The sequence below is a fragment of the Alosa alosa genome, chromosome 21, assembly GCF_017589495.1.
Source record: "Alosa alosa isolate M-15738 ecotype Scorff River chromosome 21, AALO_Geno_1.1, whole genome shotgun sequence".
Taxonomy (NCBI): domain Eukaryota; kingdom Metazoa; phylum Chordata; class Actinopteri; order Clupeiformes; family Clupeidae; genus Alosa; species Alosa alosa.
In genome coordinates, this window is record NC_063209.1 from 24,173,778 (window position 1) to 24,196,382 (window position 22,605).

A 22,605-nucleotide genomic window follows, 5' to 3' on the forward strand; every position below is an offset into this window, starting at 1 on the left:
CTGTAATTCTCTGGACGAAAACTGTATAAGTGGCCCTTGATACCAGTTCTAAATTTACTGATAGGTAATACAAAATATCTATTGATTATTATGACCGCCGCGCAGCAAAGCGGCGGTCAAATAGGTTTAGTCAGATTTTTTTTTTTTTTTTTTTTCGCATGGCCAAATTTCCGTCAAGGATTCCCGGGACACTGAAAGACAGGGGTACACGAAACTTGGTGGGAATGTAACCCCACATGGATAGCATGGAACCATCGTTTTTCGTTTTGATCTGTAACCCTCCCGCTGGACTGGACCCCCCGAAAGGACAGTAGGGCAAACACAGTTTTCTGTGAATATCTCGAGAACCGTAGGGTTTAGGAGGACCACCTTTTTTTTGTATGTTGATCTCAAGGGGCCATGTCAACCCATTCCATTACCACTCATTTCATGTATAGCGCCACCTAGTTAAACACAAAAAACTAAAAATGAGGTGTTGTAATCGCAGGTATCATAGTCAAAACTGCACGAAATTGGAAGTGTAGGATCGTTATGACACCCTCCGAATGCATGCCAAGTTTCATGAAGACACATAAACATAAACATGTACACGCACACAATTCAAGAATTTCTCAGAATTATGAACAGGCAAAATGGGGGTGAGGTTGTATAAAATGTATTTTACAAGTGAAATCTATGAACTAATCATGTTTTGATACTTGTTGTCTAGCAGATACCAGTGAGAATTGAGTGTGCATAATGCAATTCAGTGAGACAGTTAGAATCATATATGCCTTTCAGCGTGACTTATTTTTGTGGAACTGGGACTTATATGTGCTGGACTGGCGGCGGTCATATTTTGTACCGCTCTGTGGTACATCTAGTTAAACAGATAACAGCAGGTATCCAGGTCAAGCAGTTCTTTATTTACTATGCACAGTACTCCTCAGCGAGGCTTACAAAGCGGTATGAGGTCTTTGCCCATAATTATTACAGAGACATAAACAAACGTATGAATTCTAGCATCGTAATATTTGGCTGCATACCCTCGCACACTTCTGATTATTTAGGTAGCTTGACATTTAAAAGCTGGGGTGCGATTAAACCACAACCGCTTCAGATACAGTTTGTGATAAATACAAAACAACAAGAACCAGTCTAAGGCAGTCATGCAAGACACCTTCTCTAGACCTTAGGTTATAGTAAGTAAGTAAGCAAGTAAAATGTATAACACATATTTAAAATACAGTTTACACTGACCAAAGTACCAAAAAGGGCCTGAGACAGTCATGCGATGCAAGTCTCTAAGGTCATAAAGGAGTAAGATACAATGTTTGCATATGCACTTAAAGAACAAGTTCTGTATTTTACACTTAAAGCCCTGTTTTCAGATTGTTTCTGATTAAATCGAATGGTTAAGATTGAAATTTGGACACATGCTGCTGGACCGAGAATTTTCTGTTTCTGTGGTAGCCCCCACCTCCACTATAGCTGCATAGGTGCACTGGAACAATCCTTGACACATTGATGACACATTTCTAATTTACACATACTGTGGAACAATCCGCTGGGATAATCCAAACCTCCCATGGCTGACAGAGTCTGCCCACACAGTAAGTTTACCATGCAGAAGATGTACTTGATACAAGTATGACTATAATGAAATGCAGGGCACTTAAATTATTACACTGGGATGAACAAAAGTTGATACATTGTGAAAACTAGAAAATATCGTGTAGCCCTGCTCCACCCAACCAATAACTTTAGCCTATGCTAAAGGACCTTAGTTTGACAACATTATGTGTCCCAGTAAAGGTCAAATAAAAAAAGGAACAGTTGCCATCATCAACGTCTTCATACCACCGTAAGCTACTTACCATGCGTTGTGCCGTTAAACACCAAAACCAGTACAAAGTACAGTCTTCATCTCGAGTTCTCAATTTGCGATCAGACTAAATGTCTGATCAAAGAGTCTTAAGACTAGAGTCGGGGACAGTTTAACATTTCTTCTAAATATCTGTCAGCAGAGACACAAGGACCAGTATAGTGTGAAATGGGGGGGGGGGCTGCTGAATCACTGTGGTGGGAGCTGTGAAAGCTACAGCCGTTCTGTTAGGGTGTTGCATGCACCTGCATTTAGAGTTTTATCAAAGTTTGGTGGGTTGACATCAATGGCTACCAAGAGATGGAGACTTCACAGAAATAACAGAGCAGCCCATGTGTAGCCTACATCTTTCAGTTCTTTCTGTCGTAAATCAAAGTCAAAGTCAAAGTCAAAGTCAGCTTTATTGTCAATTTCTTCACATGTTCCAGACATACAAAGAGATCGAAATTACGTTTCTCACTATCCCACGGTGAAGACAAGACATATTTTACCAATTTAGGTCCACAGACAAACATAACATTCAAGTAAACAAAAAAGTAAGTAAATAAGTAAATAAGAGGGCACATATAATAATGAAAAAATAAGAGCAGCAAAATGTGGTTGAAATTGTGCATAGACAGTCAATAAAAATACTAGTGCAAATTCAGGCCAATAAAAGGCTTGGGTAGTTCTGTTTGACCTAAGTAAGAAGAAAGTGGCATAGTGGTGCAAGTTATGTAAGAGCAGCAGAAGTGTTGTGTTTCAGGACAACAACACCAGTTGTAAAGTGTACAAGTGTGCAAGTGTGCAAGTGTGCAAGTGGAGTAGTGCAGGCGGCCATTTTTGGGTCCAATGTCCAGGATGTTATGTAGCTGAGGGTGGAGGGGGAGAGGAGGGAGAGAGTTCAGCATCCCACGGCTTGGTGTATGAAGCTGTTGGTGAGTCTGGTAGTGCGGGGCGCAGGCTTCTGTACCTCTTCCCAGAGGGCAGTAGATCAAACAGATTGTGAGCGGGGGTGACTTGCATCACTCACAATTTTGGTCGCCTTTATGGGTGAGGTGGGTGGTGTAAATGTCCTTCAGGGAGGGGAGTGAAGCACCAATAATCCTTCCAGCTGTGTTCACTATGCACTGCAGGGCTTTCCTGTTGTATTCAGTGCAGCTTCCGCCCCACACAGCGATGCAGCTGGAGAGGATGCTCTCGATGGTGCCTCGGTAGAATGTGGTCATGATGGCTGGTGGAGCACTTGCTCGCCTGAGTTTCCGCAGGAAGTACAGGCGGCGCTGAGCTCTCTTCGCCAGTGATGCAGTGTTGGTGGTCCAGGAGAGGTCTTCACTGATGTGCACCCCCAGGAATTTGGTGCTGCTCGCTCTCTCACACATCTCAACAGTTTAAACATTAAACACTGATGTAGACCAGACCTATTCTAGATGTTTTTATAGTGGATGGAATCCACTATCTTGAAATCTCCTGGCTTCTTCTTCTTATGATTATAACCTTTTCTTTTTACCTTTTCAAGAATGAATGCAACTCTAACCACTTAACGTACAGACATGTTGAAATAACTGTTCTGAAGGTCTGGAGTGGGGCAAGAGAGTTATTATTTCAGATTTTTTAAAAAGTTTATACTTTTTGAGAAATACTGTAGGGGATTAAAAATGTTAAAAAGCTATTTTTTCCCCCATAGACTTGAATGGCTGTGATGTCATAATGGCCTAAAGCCAGCTGCACTCATTAAGCAAGGGATAATGTATAGAACGCCAGTCATTATTGGGAAACGAAGTCCCAACAGGGCGAACCGGAGGAGGGGTCTTGTTTCGCCCTGAAGGGACTTATTTTCCCATAATGACCGGCGTTCTATACATTATCCCGCTTATTATACGGCTACTTGCCAAAACTAAATAACAAACTCCCCACGATATGACTTTAGCCTACATAGCCTAGCCTATTTGTTACCGTTCATCATGGCATTTGCTGAGAAACAAATAGTTCGCAACAACACACGCTGCTGAACTTGATTCAAACATTCTTTAGAACACAGCTGATCAACCGTCTGCTTTTACGTTTGAATGAAGTTCCAGTCCTTGCGAAGTGATATGAAAGACGTATCAGAAGCACAAAACCCGTTGCCATTGACAGCGGTAATTATATGTTTGCAGCGGTAATTACATGAATTAATTTTACCGCTAGAACTTTGGGAAATCCCATTCAAGTCAATGGATCGTTTACTAGCATTGTGAAGAGCCGTATAATAAGTAAGGGATAACGGCCGCCGAGGTGTCCTGTTATACAGAATTAATGGACGAGGGCGAGGGGCAAAAAACTCCCCGATGTGCAGCGTCCGCCCGAGTCCATTAATTCCGTATAACTGGACACACCTCGAAGGCCGTTATCCCGCTTATCACCCGGTTGCCACTGTAAAGCAAAGGAAACACGCGGTTCTGTTTAGCTTGTTGTACAACTTTCGTTGGCCCTATAACAGCGATAGCATGGACAGCTTGTTTACAGTTGATTCGATTGTTGAAGCCTGCAACCGTCATCCTACTATGGTTGTTATAGTTACCATTCATAAGCATTGATATGGAACGGTGTCCTGTTATTCAGAATTAATAGCCACCCCACCAGCCAATCAGAAAAGAGTATTTCTTCTCTCCGGGTGATAAGCTCCCAGAGTAGTTCCTGGGCTAATCAGAACACTGGCACAGGTGTCACCTGTGAATCCAACTGTCTCAGCTTCTAATGCATACAATCTGGCGCTCCCTAAAACTACACATCCTGTTTAAGTGTTTCCCGTGTGTCAAATGTCACAGCCATATTTCATTCTTTGCGCATTATACATTATATCTCCAGAACGGCTTGACGCATATGCTTCAAATTTGGTACAAGTGTTTGTATGGACTCAAAGATGAAGTGAGTTGATGTTGGAGGTCAAAGGTCAAGTCCATGAATACTCTGAGCGCGATATCTCAAGAATGCCTTGACATACATGCCTGAAATTTGGTATGAGTGTTTGTATGGACTCAAAGATGAAGTGAATTGATGTTGGAGGTCAAAGGTCAAGTTCAAAAACACCTTAAGTGTTATATCTCAAGAACGCCTTGACACACAAGGTTTTTTTGGTACGAGGGTTTGTATGAACCCAAAGATTAAGTGATTCAATGTTTTTTTGTCAGGAAACACCCACCAACATTAAGCCAGCAGCTTTCCATCCACTACTGTAATTCCTCTGGCATTACATTTCTAGTTTTTAATTATTATTATTGTTGGTCAAATAGGCTAAATTCACTTATAGGCGTACAACATTTATTTTAGAATTCACACCATCATTAAGGCAAGCTGCTGAAAGAGAAGTGGCTGAGAATGATTTGCCCCCCTGACAATCAGTTTGGGTAGGCTATACATGTAGGCCTAACTGAAGCAGCTGTGCACCATGTGATTTTCCGAAATGAGACATGGTGCTATGTCTCCTGGGCCCAGTTCAAAAAATTTAATCTGGAACAAAATTATCCGGATTTGAAAATCCCATGTTTTGCTATCCAGGATCACCTGATACATTTTACTTTTATGCCAGTTTTTTAAAGGAACATTGGATTGGATCACTGTGATGTAAATAACGAATTTCAGGATTACCAAATCCTGTTTACCAGAGCTTTAAATGGAGCCAACAGTGTAGCCTACTGGTTAAGCAAAGAAGTTACATCTTAAATAGCACTTGCCACAAATTGCCATTGTTTGTTTTAATTTGAAGAAACAGAAACACTGTAATAAACAGAAACATTTTGCATTCCTTATGTTATTTTTGTTAAGTACCCAAAAAATCACTGTCCAATAGTAAAAAAATGACTGTTTCAATCGTTAATATGAATACATATCACCTGAAAACATTGATTTTGTGATCATTCGTTTTTTCAACCCATTAGTCATAAATGGGACAAATATTTATAAGCCTCTAAAACTGTTACTGGGGAATTTCCCAATACTCTTTCAGTATATTGAAATAATAGAGTGTTTCAATGAAATGTGTGCAATGTCAAATGTTTTGAGTAAATTGTCACATGTCCAGAGCTGTTTACCTTCTTGATTGCACCTTGAAAAGAGGATGGCTGTCTCAAAGCTCCTGAATAAAAGGTAATTAAAGTATGTTAAAATAAACATAGGAAGATTGTTTGTACACATGCTCTTTAAGTTGTCTAGTTATGATATATACATTTGTAATTATTCTGTTTGCAGAATGAGTAAACATTGTGACCAATCGGATAAAATGTTGTATCTAGATGCACACATATTTTTATACAAACACAATTCTTGTTGTATCTTACCTACCTATACACACACACACACACACACACACACACACACACACACACACACATACATACAGAAACACACAGACACACACACATACTCAGATATACACACTCTCTCACTCACTCACTCACACACCCACACTCACACACTCACACATACACACTCAAAGGGACTTCACATTGCACACGGCATGCATGCTCTTTGCTCACTGCTCTCACACCCACCTGCAGATACACACATACACACATGCGCGCGCACACACACACACACACACACACACTCGCATGCACAGACATAGAAACTCCTGGTCAGAGACGCAATAAACAAACAATGTACTGTACATATTTTTGCCATTGGTCTCAGTGTTTATATCAGTGTGGAAAGTCCCAAGTTCCTGATCAGTGATTGCTGTCAGAATACCCTTATTTTAACAACAACAACAACAACAAAAAAACACAAAACAATTTGAGCAACCTTTAGTTGAGAATATGAATATTATTCCACCAGTCACAATTGTGACCGGTAATAAAACACACTTTTTCATCTACTTTTCTACATTTAAAAAAAATAATAATAATAATTCTTGATTATTTCAAAGGGTTGCTAATACTACATGATTTGTATATTTGCATGTCTGGAAAAAATTGGGGCTTAAATGGGTTAAGATCGAAAAATCACAACTGAATCCACAATTCTAATGGGATCAGGATAATCTTGTTTTTTATTTTGATCAAATAGATCCCAAACCAAGGACAGGTTTGATCCAGATCAAATGTAGCCTAAAATCGGATTACATGATCTGATTTTATTTCGAAATCCCTCTTTTTTGAAACCCATTTACCAAATTTGATTCAATCCGTAGTAGCCTAGGCCTACTTTTGAAAAACTGGTCCCTGGACATCTAATCCAGGGGTTCTTACGTGTCCAGGGGTTCTTACGTGTTTTGTTTCTTACGTGATGCTCAAATAGCCTATGATAATGTGTGTGACATAACTATAAGTTACTGCTTTGGCGTTTTGGTTTGACATTTGGTGTGCTTTAGCCCCAAAAAGGTTGTGAACCTAGTCCAATTCAATGGCAGCTGCCAGACTAATAGGCCTATTACACTAGACTACATGTGATTTTACACTCTGAAGTTTACATACAAGTTTGCATGAACCTTTTGCAATTATTTATTTATTTGTTTATTTATGTATTGCTTTTTCATTCGTTCATTTATTCAGTGCTACATGTGGAACTTTTTGATGTATTTGAACGTTTTATGCATTTCGTTTGGGCTCTTCGTGTTGTTTGAGACAGACCAAATAAACTGATAGCGCGGCAAGCGTGGCAAGCAAAGCCATGGGACAAGTGTAACGTTACAGCTGGAGTGGAGATGTTAGGACACCTGCGATGATAAGCGAAACACTGCAAGGCAAAACAAAGGTCACTCAAGGTTCAGATTAAGTTGAAAATTTAAGTAAACCACCCGGTTATAGTCAAGTCTGGAGGAGGACATCGTATTTACTGAATTATCGGTAAGAAAATATACAGGCTAAGCAAACTTATGCACATGTAGATAGCTAGCCTAAGCTATGTAGTAGAACATGCTTCTTGTTTGTTGCCGCTTTATAGCATTATAAGTAAAAGTTCTGTAAGCCTAAGCCAGTGTGGTGGTCATATAAATATACTACCTGGTCATCGATGTTAATTTCACAGATTGATGGATCCTGAGCAGTCCATTGTTATTCAGTTCAATCAGTCAGTTTGATCATGAAAAGTAGCCTAAGTTCTTGTTGAAGTGCTAGCATGGTATGGTTAGAATCGTCAAAATCAGATTGAATATCATCACTTCATAATTGGCAAAAAATTAAGATGACATGTATGTGCCTATTTAGAAAGTCTAAATCTTCTTATCATGTGATGTGTGTCCGGTTGAACAGAAGCCCTCTTTCAGACTGGCATCAGAGGGGTCTCAAGTAAAAAGCACTGCACATCACCCCAAGACTGATTAATTATTGCTTGCCTCTCTATCAAGCTAGTCCTCTTTCTTCTGTCCCTGCCCATCGCAGTGACACACACACACACACACACACACCTGCACTCACACAGTCATCCTCCATCTCTCTCTCCACCAGATGGGGATGTTTGAACAGCTGTTGATGAAGGGGCTGCAGAGGCAACAGCACAGAGCTCAGTTCTGTGATACAGTCCTGCAGACACAGGGTAGGCACGTTAATGTATACAGACACTTGATATTAACTCTTTCTCTCTCACACACACACACACACACACACACACACACATACAGGGATGGCTAGGATTCTCACTCTTGTTTCTAAAATTTTACACATGAACAGACATGTTACTGTAGTGTAATAAATGGTAAAACTGGATGATAATGATAGTTGTTTCTCACATATATCATAGCCTACATGGTTTGGATTTTAAATGTGCTCTAAGCGATGCCACACATTTTTTAGGCTAAAACATTTTTTGTCACTTACAGCAAACATCACCTCACCATCCACTAGCTGCCTGTGTTCTGAATACACTGTAAAAAAATGTGACAGCCCAGGCTCCAAAAAACAACAACAAAAACAACCTGGGCAAACCTAACCCAAAAAAACATAACAAACTGTTCCAGCAAATCACAGACGAGATGCCACGTTTAGGAGAGTTTCAATTGTACGGGAGGGAGGGGGAGGAAGTAGCGAGCTAGCTCTCTGTTTTGTTTGAATGTCAACAGAAGTGACATTACCCAGCATCACTTAAACTACTACTGGCAGTTTCCCAGAAAAGTGAATAGCACTAAGGCAGCTCAAATCCCCTGACTGTTGCTCTTGCATTTACAAGCAATCATTCTATCTTCTCTCTCTCTCTCTCTCTCTCTCTCTCTCTCTGTCTCTGTCTCTCTGTCAGTCTCTCATGTTCTGTTCTGTGTGTGCACTTGTACAACTCCAGTTCAATGGTACACCCACTCCCTTAATCACTCTGCTCTGCTCTCATTTCCTCTGTAGGCATCTACACACTGTCTGCATTCAGGCTTAGTAGATGATTTGAAGACGATTGAGAGATGATGATGACTCATTGAAAGCTCTTAAAGGGGAATTCTGGTGGTTTTTCACATAGATCTCCGATTCTCAAGGTCACAGAGTAATGTCGGTAGGGAAAAGAACAACACTCTGGGGGCATGAACATGGGGGCTCATGAACACGCCCCCAGAGTGTAGTGCTATAGCTGCCTGGCTACTTTAGCTATTGACTGCAGCAACTTGAGCTACAGTGTAGGTCAGGTGAAACAGATTTTTGTTGTTGTTTTTAAAAAAAAAAAAAACGGATATCTACCTGAAAAATCACTGGCATTTCCCTTTTACTTTAAAACCCTAAAATTCACATCAAAATTCACAGATATTCACATATATTGCCCTTTGATACATTTACCTACATTTTTGTCTGTAAACATTGCCCTGACCACCTTACGCTTTCATCCCACAGCTGATCAGAGCTATTCTCTTGATTAGTAGAATGTTTTTAATTTTTAATTTGCATAACACAGTGGATGGAAACGCAGGCTATCCGCACTTTCTTTTAAACAAATTTTCATGAGTTGAATCCCAGTTAAACCCAGCTTGCGACTGCCAACTGTGCCCCCTTGTTCTCCTACAGATATCTCAGTGCCTGTCCACAGCTGTGTGCTGTCGGCCTTCAGCCCTCGGCTCTGCGAGTTTCTGTCCACTCTCCCAGCCCTCCCCAACGGGAAGAGTAGAGTAATCGAGCTCCAGGCTGTCGAGGCCTACACGCTGCTCAGGCTGGTCAGGGTGCTGTACACGGGCACAGTGGAGGGCGAGAGGACAGACCTGCAGAAGGCCGCTGACAAACTGGGCATCATGCTCCCTCCGGAGAAGGTGGAGGAAGAGCAGGGAGAGTGGGAAGCAGGAGAGGACAGGGAACCGCTGCAGGACGGGGCCTTCGGGAAGACAAGAGGACCTAAAGAGGGGGGGGGGGAAGAAGGGAACTGATAGAAGGGAGTGTAAGGATGCGGAGACGCAGTTCGATGTGACACAGACTGGCGGAGGAAGACACGCAGCGGAGACGCAGACTCACTCTGACATCACTTCCTCCCAGTTCATGTATGAGAGGCTGAGCTCGACGGAGTTCCAGTCTGACGTGCCTCCGGTTGGCCACATGAGTCAGTTTCCGTGGGTTACGGACGGCTGCTTTCAAGCGTCTACTGTCGAACACTCTCTCATGTCCCTCCCTGATGATGTCACCGCTGCTGGGGCAATGTCGTCCACGCTTGATGACGTCACGGTGTGTCAGCTGTTCAGCCAATCAGCTATTGGAGCCCCCGACACCTGCCCCGCCCTCCTCCTCCTGCCTCAAGAGGAGCAGCCAAACGAAACGGAGAGACTTCGCGCGGGGGGTTCCAAAGGCGACGGCGGCGAAGCGGGTTTGGTGGAGGGTTTTGAGCAGTTCGAAGGGAACATCCCAGAATTCATCAGCTACTTCCTGGACTCGGCGGGGCGCGGGAGACGAGGCCGGCGGGCGCTGAGAAGCCCGCGGAGGGCGAGGCGGGCAGAGAAGCGACAGGGTGAGAGAGCCAGGCGACTGAAGGGGGAAACGGACAAAGGGGACGAGGACAGGCAGGCCATCGAGAAGGTGGAACGGCGTTTCCCGCTGAGAGAGGGATGCCCCGTGGTCCTCACCTGGAGGGGGGTCGGAGGGGGACGCATCGGACGGTCCCTGCATCTGCCGACCAGGAAGAAGACCCGGCCCAGATCGTGCGTCAGGCAGAACAGTGCGAAAGGGAAAGGGACAGAGCAGAATCAGGTATGCGGTCAATCTGTGTGTGTGTGTGTGTGTGTGAGTGTGTGTGTGTGTGTGTGTGTGTGAGTGTGTGTGCTCACATATGTCTATGTGTGTGTGTGTGTGTGTGTGTGTGCTCCTCACATATGTCTATGTGTGTGTGTGTGTGTGTGTGTGTGTGTGTGTGTGTGTGTATGTATGTTTGTGTGTGTGATTGTGTGCGCACGCATGTGCGTATGTGTGTGTGTGTGTGTATGTGTGTGTGTGTGTGTGTGTGTATGTGTGTGTGTGTGTGTGTGTGTGTGTGTGTATATATGTGTGTGTGTGTGTGTGTGTGTGAGTGTGTGTGCTCACATATGTCTATGTGTGTGTGTATGTGTGTTTGTGTGTGTGATTGTGTTGTGTGTGTGTGTGTGTGTGTGTGTATGTGTGTGTGTGTGTGTGTGTGTGTGTGTGTGTGAGTGTGTGCGCACGCATGTGTGTATGTGTGTGTGTGTGTGTATGTATGTGTGTGTGTGTGTGTGAATGAAAGTGTATTTTTGGCAACAGCTGTTGAGTTAATGAATTCTTGTCTTAGACATCCATCTTTAAACTAAGATTACATTCAAATGTAACCACTGGTGGTCAAGTGCTTATTGTATGTTGATTCCACACCTTTTAGCTTTTCCACTTTGTATTTGAACACTTGTCTACTAATTGTATGTATTTGTGGGAGTTTGAGTGTGGATGATATATATTGTGCATGTTTCATTGTGTATCTGTGTGGATTGAGATTGTTATGTGTTGTCATATGTAAGGGATAATGTATAGAACGCCGATCATTATGGGGAAAATAAGTCCCGAGAGGGCAAACCGGTCTTGTTTCGCCCTAAAGGGACTTATTTTCCCATAATGACCGGAGTTTTATACATTATCCCGCTTATTATACGGCTACTTGCCAAAACGAAAAAATAAACTCCATGATATGTCTCTTTACACTTATTTGTTACCGTTTCGTCGTGGCTTTTGCTGAGAAACAAATAGTTCACAACAACACGCGCTGCACTTGAATCAAACATTCTTTAGAACACAGCTGATCAACCGTCTGCTTTCACTTTTGAATGAAGTTCCAAGCACAAACTCCGTTGCCATTGACAGCGGTCATTCTTGTTTTCAGAGGTCCTTTCCCAAGAAATAATGACCGCTAGAACTTTCGGAAATCCCATTCAAGTCAATGGAGCATTCTATTTGGATTGTGAAGAGCCGTATAATAACATATGTTATGTGTTGTTCATCACAGGACAAAGTCCCTGACATCAAAAAGCCGAGAGGGCGACCTCGGGTCCGGCCACCCCCTCTCGTTGCTCGCCTGCCTCCCCCCGACAGTGGCACTTTGACCCCCACCCTTCCCTGCCTGCCCCCGACTCCGTTCATGCTGCAAACCCTGCCCCTGCCCCCCTCTACTCCACCCAGGTCCTTACTGGAACAACTCCTGTTCGAGCTCAACCAGCCTAGCGGTGCCGGAGAAACAAACACTTCAACTCCCAGAATGCTCTGCCCGTCTGGAAACAACGCCGAGGCCAGAAGCTCCCAGCAGCAGCAGCAGCAGCAGCAGCAGCCGGATGGGGAGGTCAGCGACATGTTGGATCACCTGCTGCTGTCGCTGGAGCAGCCGTCGAGAATGCGGCCGTACACCATCATCAAGGATCTGCAGCAGTGCAGCAGAGAGGAGGCGAGAGACGCTGCGCCGGCACACACACACATGCGCACTCCTCGCCGGAGGGCACCGCGGCTGACGCGCACCATGCACCTGTCCGCCACCCCGTGGCGCCGCCACTGCGATCCCGCCGACCGCAAGATGGAAGGCAGCGGCCAGAAGAGGATCCTGGCGGAGATCAGCCTGCGGGCGGAGATGTTCGAGGAGCGGAGGATGACCAGGAATCAGGCCAAACTTTTGCGGAAGTCCGCCACCAGCGAGTGGGCTTCCAGCAGCAGCATGGGGCCGGACATTCCCGACCCTAAGCGCCGGCAGCCGGGGAAGAACATGAAAATACTGCGACTAAAGTTGCTCGGGAAGCGGAAGAGAGAAGAGGAAGAGGAGGAGGAGGAGGATGAAGAGGAGGAGGAGGAGGAGGAGGATGAAGAAGTGTGGGGGAGGGAGAGCGCTGAGACGTCCCCACGGCCCCCTCTGCCCCCCAGGCCTCAGTCCCCGTGCCAAGGCGAACCAGACACAGAGGCGCACCTCAGCCCCTCAACCGCCCCGGCCAATCGACTCGCTGGACAGCTGGGCAGGACCAGTCCACAGGGGGGCGCTTTGACCCTGTAGGAGCACCCTTAAGTTTGATGGAGACTGTGCAGTGCACAGGAAAGAAAACGTTCTGTGGCTTAGGTCAAAGGTCATGACACTCCACCAGAGGTCAAAGGTGGATCAGCAGGAGTTCAGATTGAGATTTTGGGTTCAGTTGAGTAGTGTTAATGTTTTTGTTGTTTTGTTAAGGTTCAAATTAAAATGTTTCTTTTAATGCACAGGTGTATGTGTTTTTATGAGACTTGTTTTTTTTTTAACCTAACTTGCTTTTTATAAACAGCCAGGATTCTCCTTCAGACTTTCTGGTGTCCATTTTAAAAGGACAATTGGCATTGATGCTGGAGTGCCTTGGCCCCAGTAGGCTACAGCAGAACACCTACTGTAAGTTTTTCCTCTGAATTATTTAAGGACCTCTGAGCTGTTCTGTCCAACAGAATGGGTGTCATAAAACAGAAGGGTCATCTCTCTCATGTTTGGAATGGCAAGTAATAGCAGGCTGATGTGTTACAGTAAAGGTTAACAGAAAAGGTAACTTATCACCCGGAGAGAAGAAATACTCTTTTCTGATTGGCTGGTGGGGTGGCAATTAATTCTGAATAACAGGACACCATTCCATATCAATGCTTATGAATGGTAACTATAACAACCATAGTAGGACGACGGTTGCAGCGCTCTAGAATCTTTGGTTGCAGGCTTCGCAACAGTGGAATCAACTGTAAACAAGCTAACTGGGCCAACGAAAGTTGTACAACAAGCTGAACTAGTGAGCTTCTATTTAAACAGAACCGCGTGTTTCCTTTGCTTTACAGTGGCAACCGGGTGATAAGCGGGATAACGGCCTTCGAGGTGTGTCCAGTTATGCGGAATTAATGGACTCGGGCGGAGTTTTTTGCCCCTCGCCCTCGTCCATTAATTCCGTATAACAGGATACCTCGGCGGCCGTTATCCCTTACTTAACCAATGCAAGACCATTTAAGTTCATAACATAAGATCTGTTGGTTTTGTATACTGTAGGTCTTTGTAGCCTACTGACCTACCCTGCATCAAGCAGACCTGCTTAGGTCTGTAATATAGGCTGTACAAGGAGTTATGCGTTTTATTTTAGACAATGTTTATTCTAACTTAAAAAAGCTAAAACGTAGTTATACTGCACATGCAATATATGTGTGATTAGATGTCATCAGATTACTGTTTTGACACCAGTGTAAACAAGCCACTTGTTGCTTCTCATTGAGTAATGGTTTACCTCCATCTAGTGGATATTATTAGCTACTACATGTAGGAAATTATCCATTTCTCAATCACTATTATAGATGACAACACACTTAATTTAATGCAAATCTATTTATTTATATTTCTACCAAGTAATGAACTATACTCTCTATGGTCGCTGGATGTATTATCACTTACAGAATGGTCAAACACTTTTAAGACCACTGACAAGGTAAAACACAGGACACCACCACAACATTTACAACCAGACACACAAGCTCACACCTGCACCCACCCACACACACACATACACTCACATGCACTCACACACACATACCTCCACACACACACTTAATAATAACACAGAGGTGAGGTACTGAAGTGCACATAAGTTTATTTTTTCCATATTATTTTTAGCTTCATGATGATCTCATCCCCCTGCACACCTAAACTGGACCAGCAGAAGGATGGGTCTCCACTGCCACGCCTCCACCCATTGACAAATCACACATAGGGGGGGTGTGGTCTAGTCTGTGCCGATTGGATGGAACCCTCTGTCAGAGTGGCTCAGTCGCGAGTGTGCGCGCGGGGCAAAGTTAGTCAGTTCCAGACGTCTTAACAGTATAGAAATGCAGGTGTGAATGAAGGTGGTTTCTTTTCTCTGCTAGGAGTAAAAAGACACTGGCTTGGAGTAGCTGAATAAGTGTGTGTGTGTCTGTGTTGTGTATGTGTGTGTGGCGGTCTCGGTAGTGCTGGGAGGGTTTGCGGGCGTTACGAGGTCCTTAATGCTGGATTCTGCGGATAGACTGGATCTGGGGGGTCTGACTGTGAGAGCCCCAGTTCCTCCAGTGCTGGTAGTCTCCACTGTGTCTCTCACACTCCATGATGTACTGTCTGCCTCTGTAGCCAGAGAACTCGTAACACACAAACCTGCAGAGGGACAGAACACACGGGCGTGTTCATGAGTACTGAATTTGGAGGAGAAAGGTAGGGGGGCATGAAGTCTGTGTTGGTAGATCTGCTGTGCCACAGGTTGTAGCTGTAACTCACCTGGCTCTAACACACCCATGTTCCTAAAGGGCTTGGACTGTCTGTGTAGTAACTGTGAGCTGTAACTGTGTTTATTCATTTGTAAGAATATGCTATATTTTTGTGATGTCTTAAATGAGCAATTCTAACACCAAACTTACTCGTATTCTGAACTATATGGCAGCTTGCTATTTTTAGCATGAAAACAAATATTCTGCAATTGAGTTAAATTAGGAAACTGAAAACATAGTCAAAATTGTGACATTACAATTGATTTTACATTTTCACATACATTCTATAAGGACAGAGGGGGAGTGTGTGTATGTGAGCTGATTCAGACTTACGCGCCACACTGCACGTGCATGGAGCCGACCTCAGTTCCACACCAGCCCATGGCCTGGAGAGAGGGGTAGTCATCACAGATCTCCACGCTGCGACCCAGGAAGTTCTCCTTCTCAAAGATCATCATGCGACTGCTCTGGTGAGACTGGGAGACAGAGAGAGAACGAGAGAGAGAGGTAAGTAAGTATTCATAAACACACACACACACACATGTGCAGAGATTACTGCTACAGAGCATACTACTACTACCCTATTAGGCCTGTTAGTCTGAGAAAGAATGTACACATTATTTAACTGAAAAGACAAATGCCAAACCTAAAATGCGGCAGGAAGTCAGAGGCTTGCACACACTTCATCATCACCACAGAATAAATGGCACACTATACTTTTTGAAGAACACATAAATATGGGCTCAGAGTTGGACAAATGGTCTAAAATCCTCTTAGACTTTAACATGCTTTGCACATTTGGTACAGCCACACAGATTCCAGACACATGCTAGCCCTCCAGACATATGTAGTACTCCAGACACATGCTTGTACTCCAGACACATGCTAGCCCTCCATACACATGCTAGTACCTCAGACACATGCTAGTACTCCAGACACATGCTAGTACTTACAGCGCAGTAGATGGGTCTGAAGGACATGAGCCTCTCTATGTGGTAGGACAGGTTTCCGCTGTAGGCGTCCCAGTGAGGGTACTCACCCCTCTCCAGGATAAACTGCTGGCCCTCGAAGTCGTGGTGCTCATAACCCACCCAGCTGCACACAAACACACACACACACACAGAAACAAACACGGGGACACGCAAGGAATTGAAAAGGAGGTGTTAGTCCAATCAAATCTCAGACAATTGAAGAATTTACATCTTCTGTCTCTCTAATACATGACGAATATAATATAGTATACATTCGTTCCACAAAGACTGCTAGTTTGAGACTAAGAATATCTTGTGTATATACTTACAACACATGGATCAATAGTATATACTTACAATACAATATATGTACACACACACACACACAACCCAACTCATGCACAACTGCACACACAGTATCGAAACACACACACACACATACACTTCCAAACATACTGTAAATACACATGGACACAATTGCATTTCCTTATTCCTCTTTCACACAGACTAGACTCACGCTCCACACTCCACGCGGATGGAGCGGATGTTGTCGAAGCCACAGTCCTGGATGTTGCAGCATTCCGAGGTGAACTCCTGACACTTGCCCTGGAAGTGCTCCTGCTCGAACACGGTCACCTGTGACGAGACAGCGAGTGAGAGACCAAAACCGTGAGTGTGTCTGTTCCTGTGAGCAGCACGACTTCCTCTGGATGAACTAACGCCTGTGCACTTAGTATGTTACCTTGAAAAAGGGGGCCATGCCCATGCCGGAGTGCATCATTGGCTGCATCATCGACGAACGAGTGAATCTGTACATCTTTTAACCTAAGAGAGAGAACGAGTGAGTGACGGACCATGGGGCATGGAGTACTATTGAACAAGGACTAGTATAGTAGTCCTACACCAGCTCAAAATGTATGACAGCATGTCACTGGCCATTACACAGCACTTTGTATCTTGGTTTTTGAAAACATACTATACAAATAATAATAAAAATAATTATTAATATTATTATTACTTTCTCCATGAAGATTTTCTGTCTTGCTATATACATTTGGACCTATGTGCTTGTCCTCCATCCATCTGTGTTTCCCTTGTCTCTCTCTACTGCCTTTGCAAAACTCCTCACCATAGATACACTTTCAGAAAAGTTCCTCTTAATCAGGTCTGCTTTAGTTAGTAGACTATATGAATTTGTTAAACATTGTTAATTATTGGTTGTTATAGTTAAACAACCAAAAATTAAATATTGTTCATTTTGGTTGTTGTAGTTAAAGTCAATACTGATCTGACACAGTTAGGATAATCAAATATATATTTTTTGTTAAGGTTTACAAAACTTTCTGATTTGCTGTGAATTGTGGCGGCCATTGAGTGATTTCATTTGTGTAGAAACACCAATTCCATTATTGGTTTTGTGTCAGTCAGTGAATATCCGCGACTATCCGGTTAGGTGTTTTGGTGGAGAAGGTAAAGTCGAGTGTTTGGCACCTTACCGTACTGGCCGTCACTGACTCGCAGAACTTGGAAGTGGCACGCGCCTGAACGCCTGTCTCGCGTGGAGCTTTGAGAGGACCTGGCGCTTCGGTTTTATATCAACTGCCGCCGGCCGCGCGGCTCCGGGCGTCCTGTGCAGGAGGCGTGCATGGGGGTCGGAGCGGCGCGTGACACCCCATTTCTCTTCTTTCCAGCCAACTTGTTTTGCGCGCTCCCGGGACACACTCCGCCACTGAGGGGTACGCCAGGTCAGCACATACTTATGTGGCTCCACAGAGGTTTCCAAAGCGGGCCGTTATTTCTGAATGGGCCAGGGGAGGTACAAAGACAGTGACTTTAGTTGAACTGCTGACCCGTGCAAAACACAGTGTCACCGGGATTAACCTCAGCTCGCTCAGTGTGTGTGTGTGGGGGGGTTGTGTGTATGCGGGTGTGTTCTAGAGCAGTGTTGGAAAACAATAAGAGACACACAAACACTCCACAAAAGGGCACTAACACCCTGGGTGTGTGCCACACTTAGTCATGTGACTTTACTTCATTTAACATTTGTGAGTCTGAGTGGTATATGGATCACCCATTCATTCTCTCTCTCTCTTTCTCCCTCTCCTTCCCTACTCTGTCTCTTTCTCTCTCCCTCTCCTTCCCTACTCTCTGTGTGTCTCTCTCTCTCTCTCTCTCTCTCTTTCCCCCTCAGCCTCTGATGATGTTGTGTTTCTATTCTCTGGCTGGCGGACAGCTGTGCGGTCAGCAGGTCTCTTTGTGGCGGCGTGATCCAGCTCCTCCCTGCGCCAGACTATAAAAGCAGGGCACGAGCCCCAGCACACACACACTCTCAGAGTGGACACCGTCACCGAGCACACAGGTAAGGTCACACAGCACATCCAAATCACACAGAAACACACACATAGCACACACACAGAAACACACACATAACACACACAGAGACACAGGCTCACTGGCCAGCCTCATTAGTACAGCTAACATCAGCTCTACTGCGAGAGTAGTTTCCCGCTTTTATAAATCCTCACTTTCACAATCAAATATATCTTTTTAAAAATCACTTTATTCACATTACTGTCTAATACACCCCCCTGTCCACCACTAATACTCACCAAGAGCACTGGAGGCATGCACCATAGTTGCTCTTTTTCCCCTCAGTTTTCCCATCTCTGTATCTCCTGTGTAGTTAACTGTGTATTAAGCACCCTCATTCTCCCGGTCTCTCTCTTTATATATATTTCCCTCTCTCTCCTTTCTTCCTTCTCTCTTTCTCTCTCTCTCTCTTTTCCCCTCAGGCATCATGTCTTCCGATAAGTCTAAAACTGCCTCCCAGACCGACGGGAAGGCAGCCCAGAGCAAGACCTCCGAGATGGGCATGATGAACTACAAGGTAAACACACACACACACACACACACACACACTCCTACACACACACTTACAGTCTTGTAGGTTCTCACTGTTTCATCGTATAGCACTTTGGTCAACTGTTGCTTTTTTTTAGACATACTTACACTGGATATGGTGTAAATGTTGTCATGCTTCTTTGGTTTGTATGAAGCCACATACAGTACACACTTAATAATTCTAATGTCTTCCTCTCAGATGTACGTGTTTGACCAGGAGAACTTCCAGGGTCGCATGATCGAGATCACCGCCGAGTGCATGAACGTGTGTGACATGGGCATGGACAGAGTGCGCTCACTACGCGTGGAGTGTGGTCCGTAAGTACGACTCCATTTTAGTTTCTGTACTATTTTGTAGCATATTTGTTTGTATTTGACCAGTAAAAAAAGTGGTCAAGTGTCTGTATAGTTGTGAGTGTGTGTGTGTGTGTGTGTGTGTGTGTGTGTGTGTGAAAGTGGTCTCACATCTGCGTTGTCCCTGTGTAGTTACGTGGGCTTCGAGCAGATGAACTTCTGTGGCGAGATGTACATCCTGGAGAAGGGAGAGTACCCCCGCTGGGACTCCTGGAGCAACTGCCAGAAGAACGACTACCTGCTGTCCTTCAGACCCATCAGAATGGTGAGGAAACGCCTCTATCATCCGGATGGTTTGCTCTCTTTCTTTCTTTCTTTCTTTCTTTCTTTCTTTCTTTCTTTATTTTTCTTTCTTTCTTTCTGTCTTGCACCAACTTCTTCTCCCTGCCATCTTGCTCCACTTAAAAGTTAAAGTTGACTGGTATTTAGCAAACACTTTTATCCAAAGTGACACAGACTTGCAGAACAGCAGGTTTGGGAATCTGTTTTCATCCTTCATCTTACACACAGGGCTCCAAGCTGAAAACAGACAAACAGAGACATGTTTTTTTGTCTAACTAATATCTTAATGACGAGAGGAAATAGTGGCCCTGACTGACCCGACACCTTCTCTCCTGTTTCTTGTGCCTTCATCAGGACCCTGAGAAACACAAGATCTGTCTGTATGAGGTCGGAGAGTTCAAGGGCCGCAAGATGGAGATCATGGACGATGACGTCCCCAGTCTCTCCTCCTACGGCTTCACCGACAGAGTCGGCAGCATCATCGTCAGCTGTGGAACGTAAGTGTTGCCCTGGAGACCACATTCGGTTCCTATGGCAATGGGATTGTTTGCTTGAGTCGCAAAGGGGCCATTGTGTATCTGTCTTAGTGTTTAAAAAAGGAATAATCATTCAGTGTAATTATGTATGTTTGTGAGAGTATTTTCATGCAATCTGGAAGTAAATTGTGTGGATCTGAGCAAAACCCAGAATGCAAATAAGTATCCACACGTGTGGCCTGTACTGTAAGCCATGTGTCAGTTATGTGTAAGTTTGCACTAGCCAGCTCTGACCTCCCACCCAATTGGCTTTTGCTTGCAGCTTTGTGGGCTACCAGTTCCCTGGATACCGTGGCAGCCAGTTCCTGCTGGAGAAGGGCGACTACAGACACTTTAACGAGTTTGGCGCCCGCTGCCCTCAGTTCCAGTCCGTGCGTCGTATCCGCGACATGCAGTGGCACCCACACGGCTGCTACACCATGGCTAGCAAGTGAATGCCCAGCCAGGAGCGAAAGAGGAGGATCGGAAGGGAGGGAGAGGGACGGAGGAGGAAGGAGAGAAGAAGAGACGTCTGAGGCCGTGCCTCCGGCCCTCTCTGAGACAGAGCAGAGCGGAGCGGAACATTCCACCTGGGGATTCCATGGGGGGGGGGGAGTACCCGGGGGGGAGGGAGGAATGGAGTCTCCGTGTGTGTGGTTTGAGTTGCACAGGACTGCCTGTCTCCGTGACCGACTGCTCTCATTCAGGCCAAGGCGAAAACCGGCTCGCGCCCCCCTGAACACCACAGTCCTTCCCCGAGTCTCCTCTCTCCCTCTCTGCTCTTCTCTTTCTCTCCTGCGCTCCGACTGTGGCTATTTCATTTCCTTCCATTTTTTGTCACTTTTTGTTCTCTCTTATTATTTTTTTTTCGCCTACCCCTTTCAAATCATGTCCCTTCCCCCAGGAGTATGGAGAGCACGGGAGAGAGGAGGCAGGTGTCACAGACGGACCTCCTGAGCCCAGCTTGTCTCACTCCAACACTGCTGTACAGAATCCTGGCCACCTTTTAAATAAAATCCCAAATGCTTGATTTGAAAAAAAAAATTATTTGTGAGTCAGTGTTTGTGAATGTGTGAATATAGCGCACACATGCATGTGAAAGCTTTGCCATTAGTTTAGTTAGTTGCTATAAGCTTGCCGTAACTCTACTTAATAAAAACATTAGGGGTCAACCAAGCTACTGTAAATAAGAGAAATGCTTGTTTTGGAAAGCTTGGCTATCACAACAAAGTCAAAGCTAGTGAACCATTTGCTACCCTATTGCATTTCACCAGCTATGAATGCATTAGGATACATACACAACTAACAGGGTGCTTATATACCACCTTACTTACAAAATAAAATCCACTTTACTTTCAGAGTTGCAACCAGTTGATGACTAATTTTTAATGTGAATAAGGTTTCCAAGTGGAACATTAAGTAAAGTTAATTTGCTCTGGAAGAAGGTGAATAAAAAGGATTTATGAGGCAATTACAACCTCTAGGAGTGTCATTATCTAAGATGGGACATAGATTGGAATTTAGGTGCGTAATGGATTTAGTCTCAGACCACCGAGTCGGACCTCATAAACAAGAAGTGTGAGCAGTTAAAATGTGAAGGAGTCCATCAACTGCTGTTCACAGATCCAAAGTGGATTGATCTGAGCAACTGTTAATTATCCAAACCCCCCAGACTGTAGAAAATAAACTGTCCAAACCAGCTAAAATGAGAAAAGGAATAAACAAAATGGTGACTAATGAACATGTAAACAAAATGGCCACTGCCATTTTACTATTATAAGCACGTATGACTATGTATTAACACAGGACCTGTTGGTGTGTAGTCTAGTTATGATTTATTAAGGAATATATATAAACATATTAATATTTTTTATTTTGTAATATAATAATACATTGACTGTTAGTTCTTGTTTTTGTACAAGAGTGAAAACAGTGCAGAGAGCTGAAATGAGATGAGTGAGGAATTCTTAAGCATCTGTTGAAATGTACCACTTCACATGTATGCGACCTGTGTATCGTGTCAGAAGGCACCTTCCAGTTACACACCAACCATTGTTCCTTCCATCTGATAGAAATGTATTGGATATTATGTTATTTTGCTATAT

General features: G+C 44.2%; 3 protein-coding genes across 5 annotated transcripts; 2 read left to right on the top strand and 1 right to left on the bottom strand.

The window, feature by feature from the left end:
- Positions 1–7,509: 7,509 nt before the first annotated feature.
- LOC125286710 lies at positions 7,510–13,595 on the top strand. Of its 3 annotated transcripts, XR_007192229.1 has the most exons (5): positions 7,510–7,668; positions 8,269–8,356; positions 9,799–10,962; positions 12,218–13,378; positions 13,506–13,595. XR_007192229.1 is itself a non-coding variant. In XM_048231941.1 (4 exons), exons 3-4 carry the CDS (start codon positions 10,261–10,263, stop codon positions 13,241–13,243), a joined length of 1,728 nt encoding a protein of 575 aa, XP_048087898.1. In that variant the 5' UTR covers positions 7,510–7,668; positions 8,269–8,356; positions 9,799–10,260; the 3' UTR covers positions 13,244–13,409. The 3 variants fall into 3 exon arrangements, 2 of the variants coding, with proteins under 2 accessions (XP_048087898.1, XP_048087899.1); XM_048231941.1 differs by lacking the exon at positions 13,506–13,595 and having other exon boundaries at positions 12,218–13,409; XM_048231942.1 differs by lacking the exons at positions 8,269–8,356; positions 13,506–13,595 and having other exon boundaries at positions 12,218–13,409.
- A 1,219-nt stretch (positions 13,596–14,814) lies between these two features.
- Positions 14,815–18,080, bottom strand: cryba1l1 (crystallin, beta A1, like 1). Its single transcript, XM_048231945.1, has 6 exons — positions 17,945–18,080; positions 17,191–17,273; positions 16,966–17,084; positions 16,431–16,572; positions 15,811–15,953; positions 14,815–15,367 (listed from the first exon to the last, which is right to left on the bottom strand). Exons 2-6 carry the CDS (start codon positions 17,263–17,265, stop codon positions 15,220–15,222), a joined length of 627 nt encoding a protein of 208 aa, XP_048087902.1. The 5' UTR covers positions 17,266–17,273; positions 17,945–18,080; the 3' UTR covers positions 14,815–15,219.
- A 669-nt stretch (positions 18,081–18,749) lies between these two features.
- On the top strand, positions 18,750–21,544 carry crybb1l1 (crystallin, beta B1, like 1). Its single transcript, XM_048231943.1, has 6 exons — positions 18,750–18,807; positions 19,241–19,335; positions 19,549–19,667; positions 19,836–19,968; positions 20,340–20,482; positions 20,784–21,544. The coding sequence occupies exons 2-6, from the start codon at positions 19,246–19,248 to the stop codon at positions 20,953–20,955; spliced, it is 657 nt and encodes a 218-aa protein (XP_048087900.1). The 5' UTR covers positions 18,750–18,807; positions 19,241–19,245; the 3' UTR covers positions 20,956–21,544.
- The last annotated feature ends 1,061 nt before the right edge of the window (positions 21,545–22,605 follow it).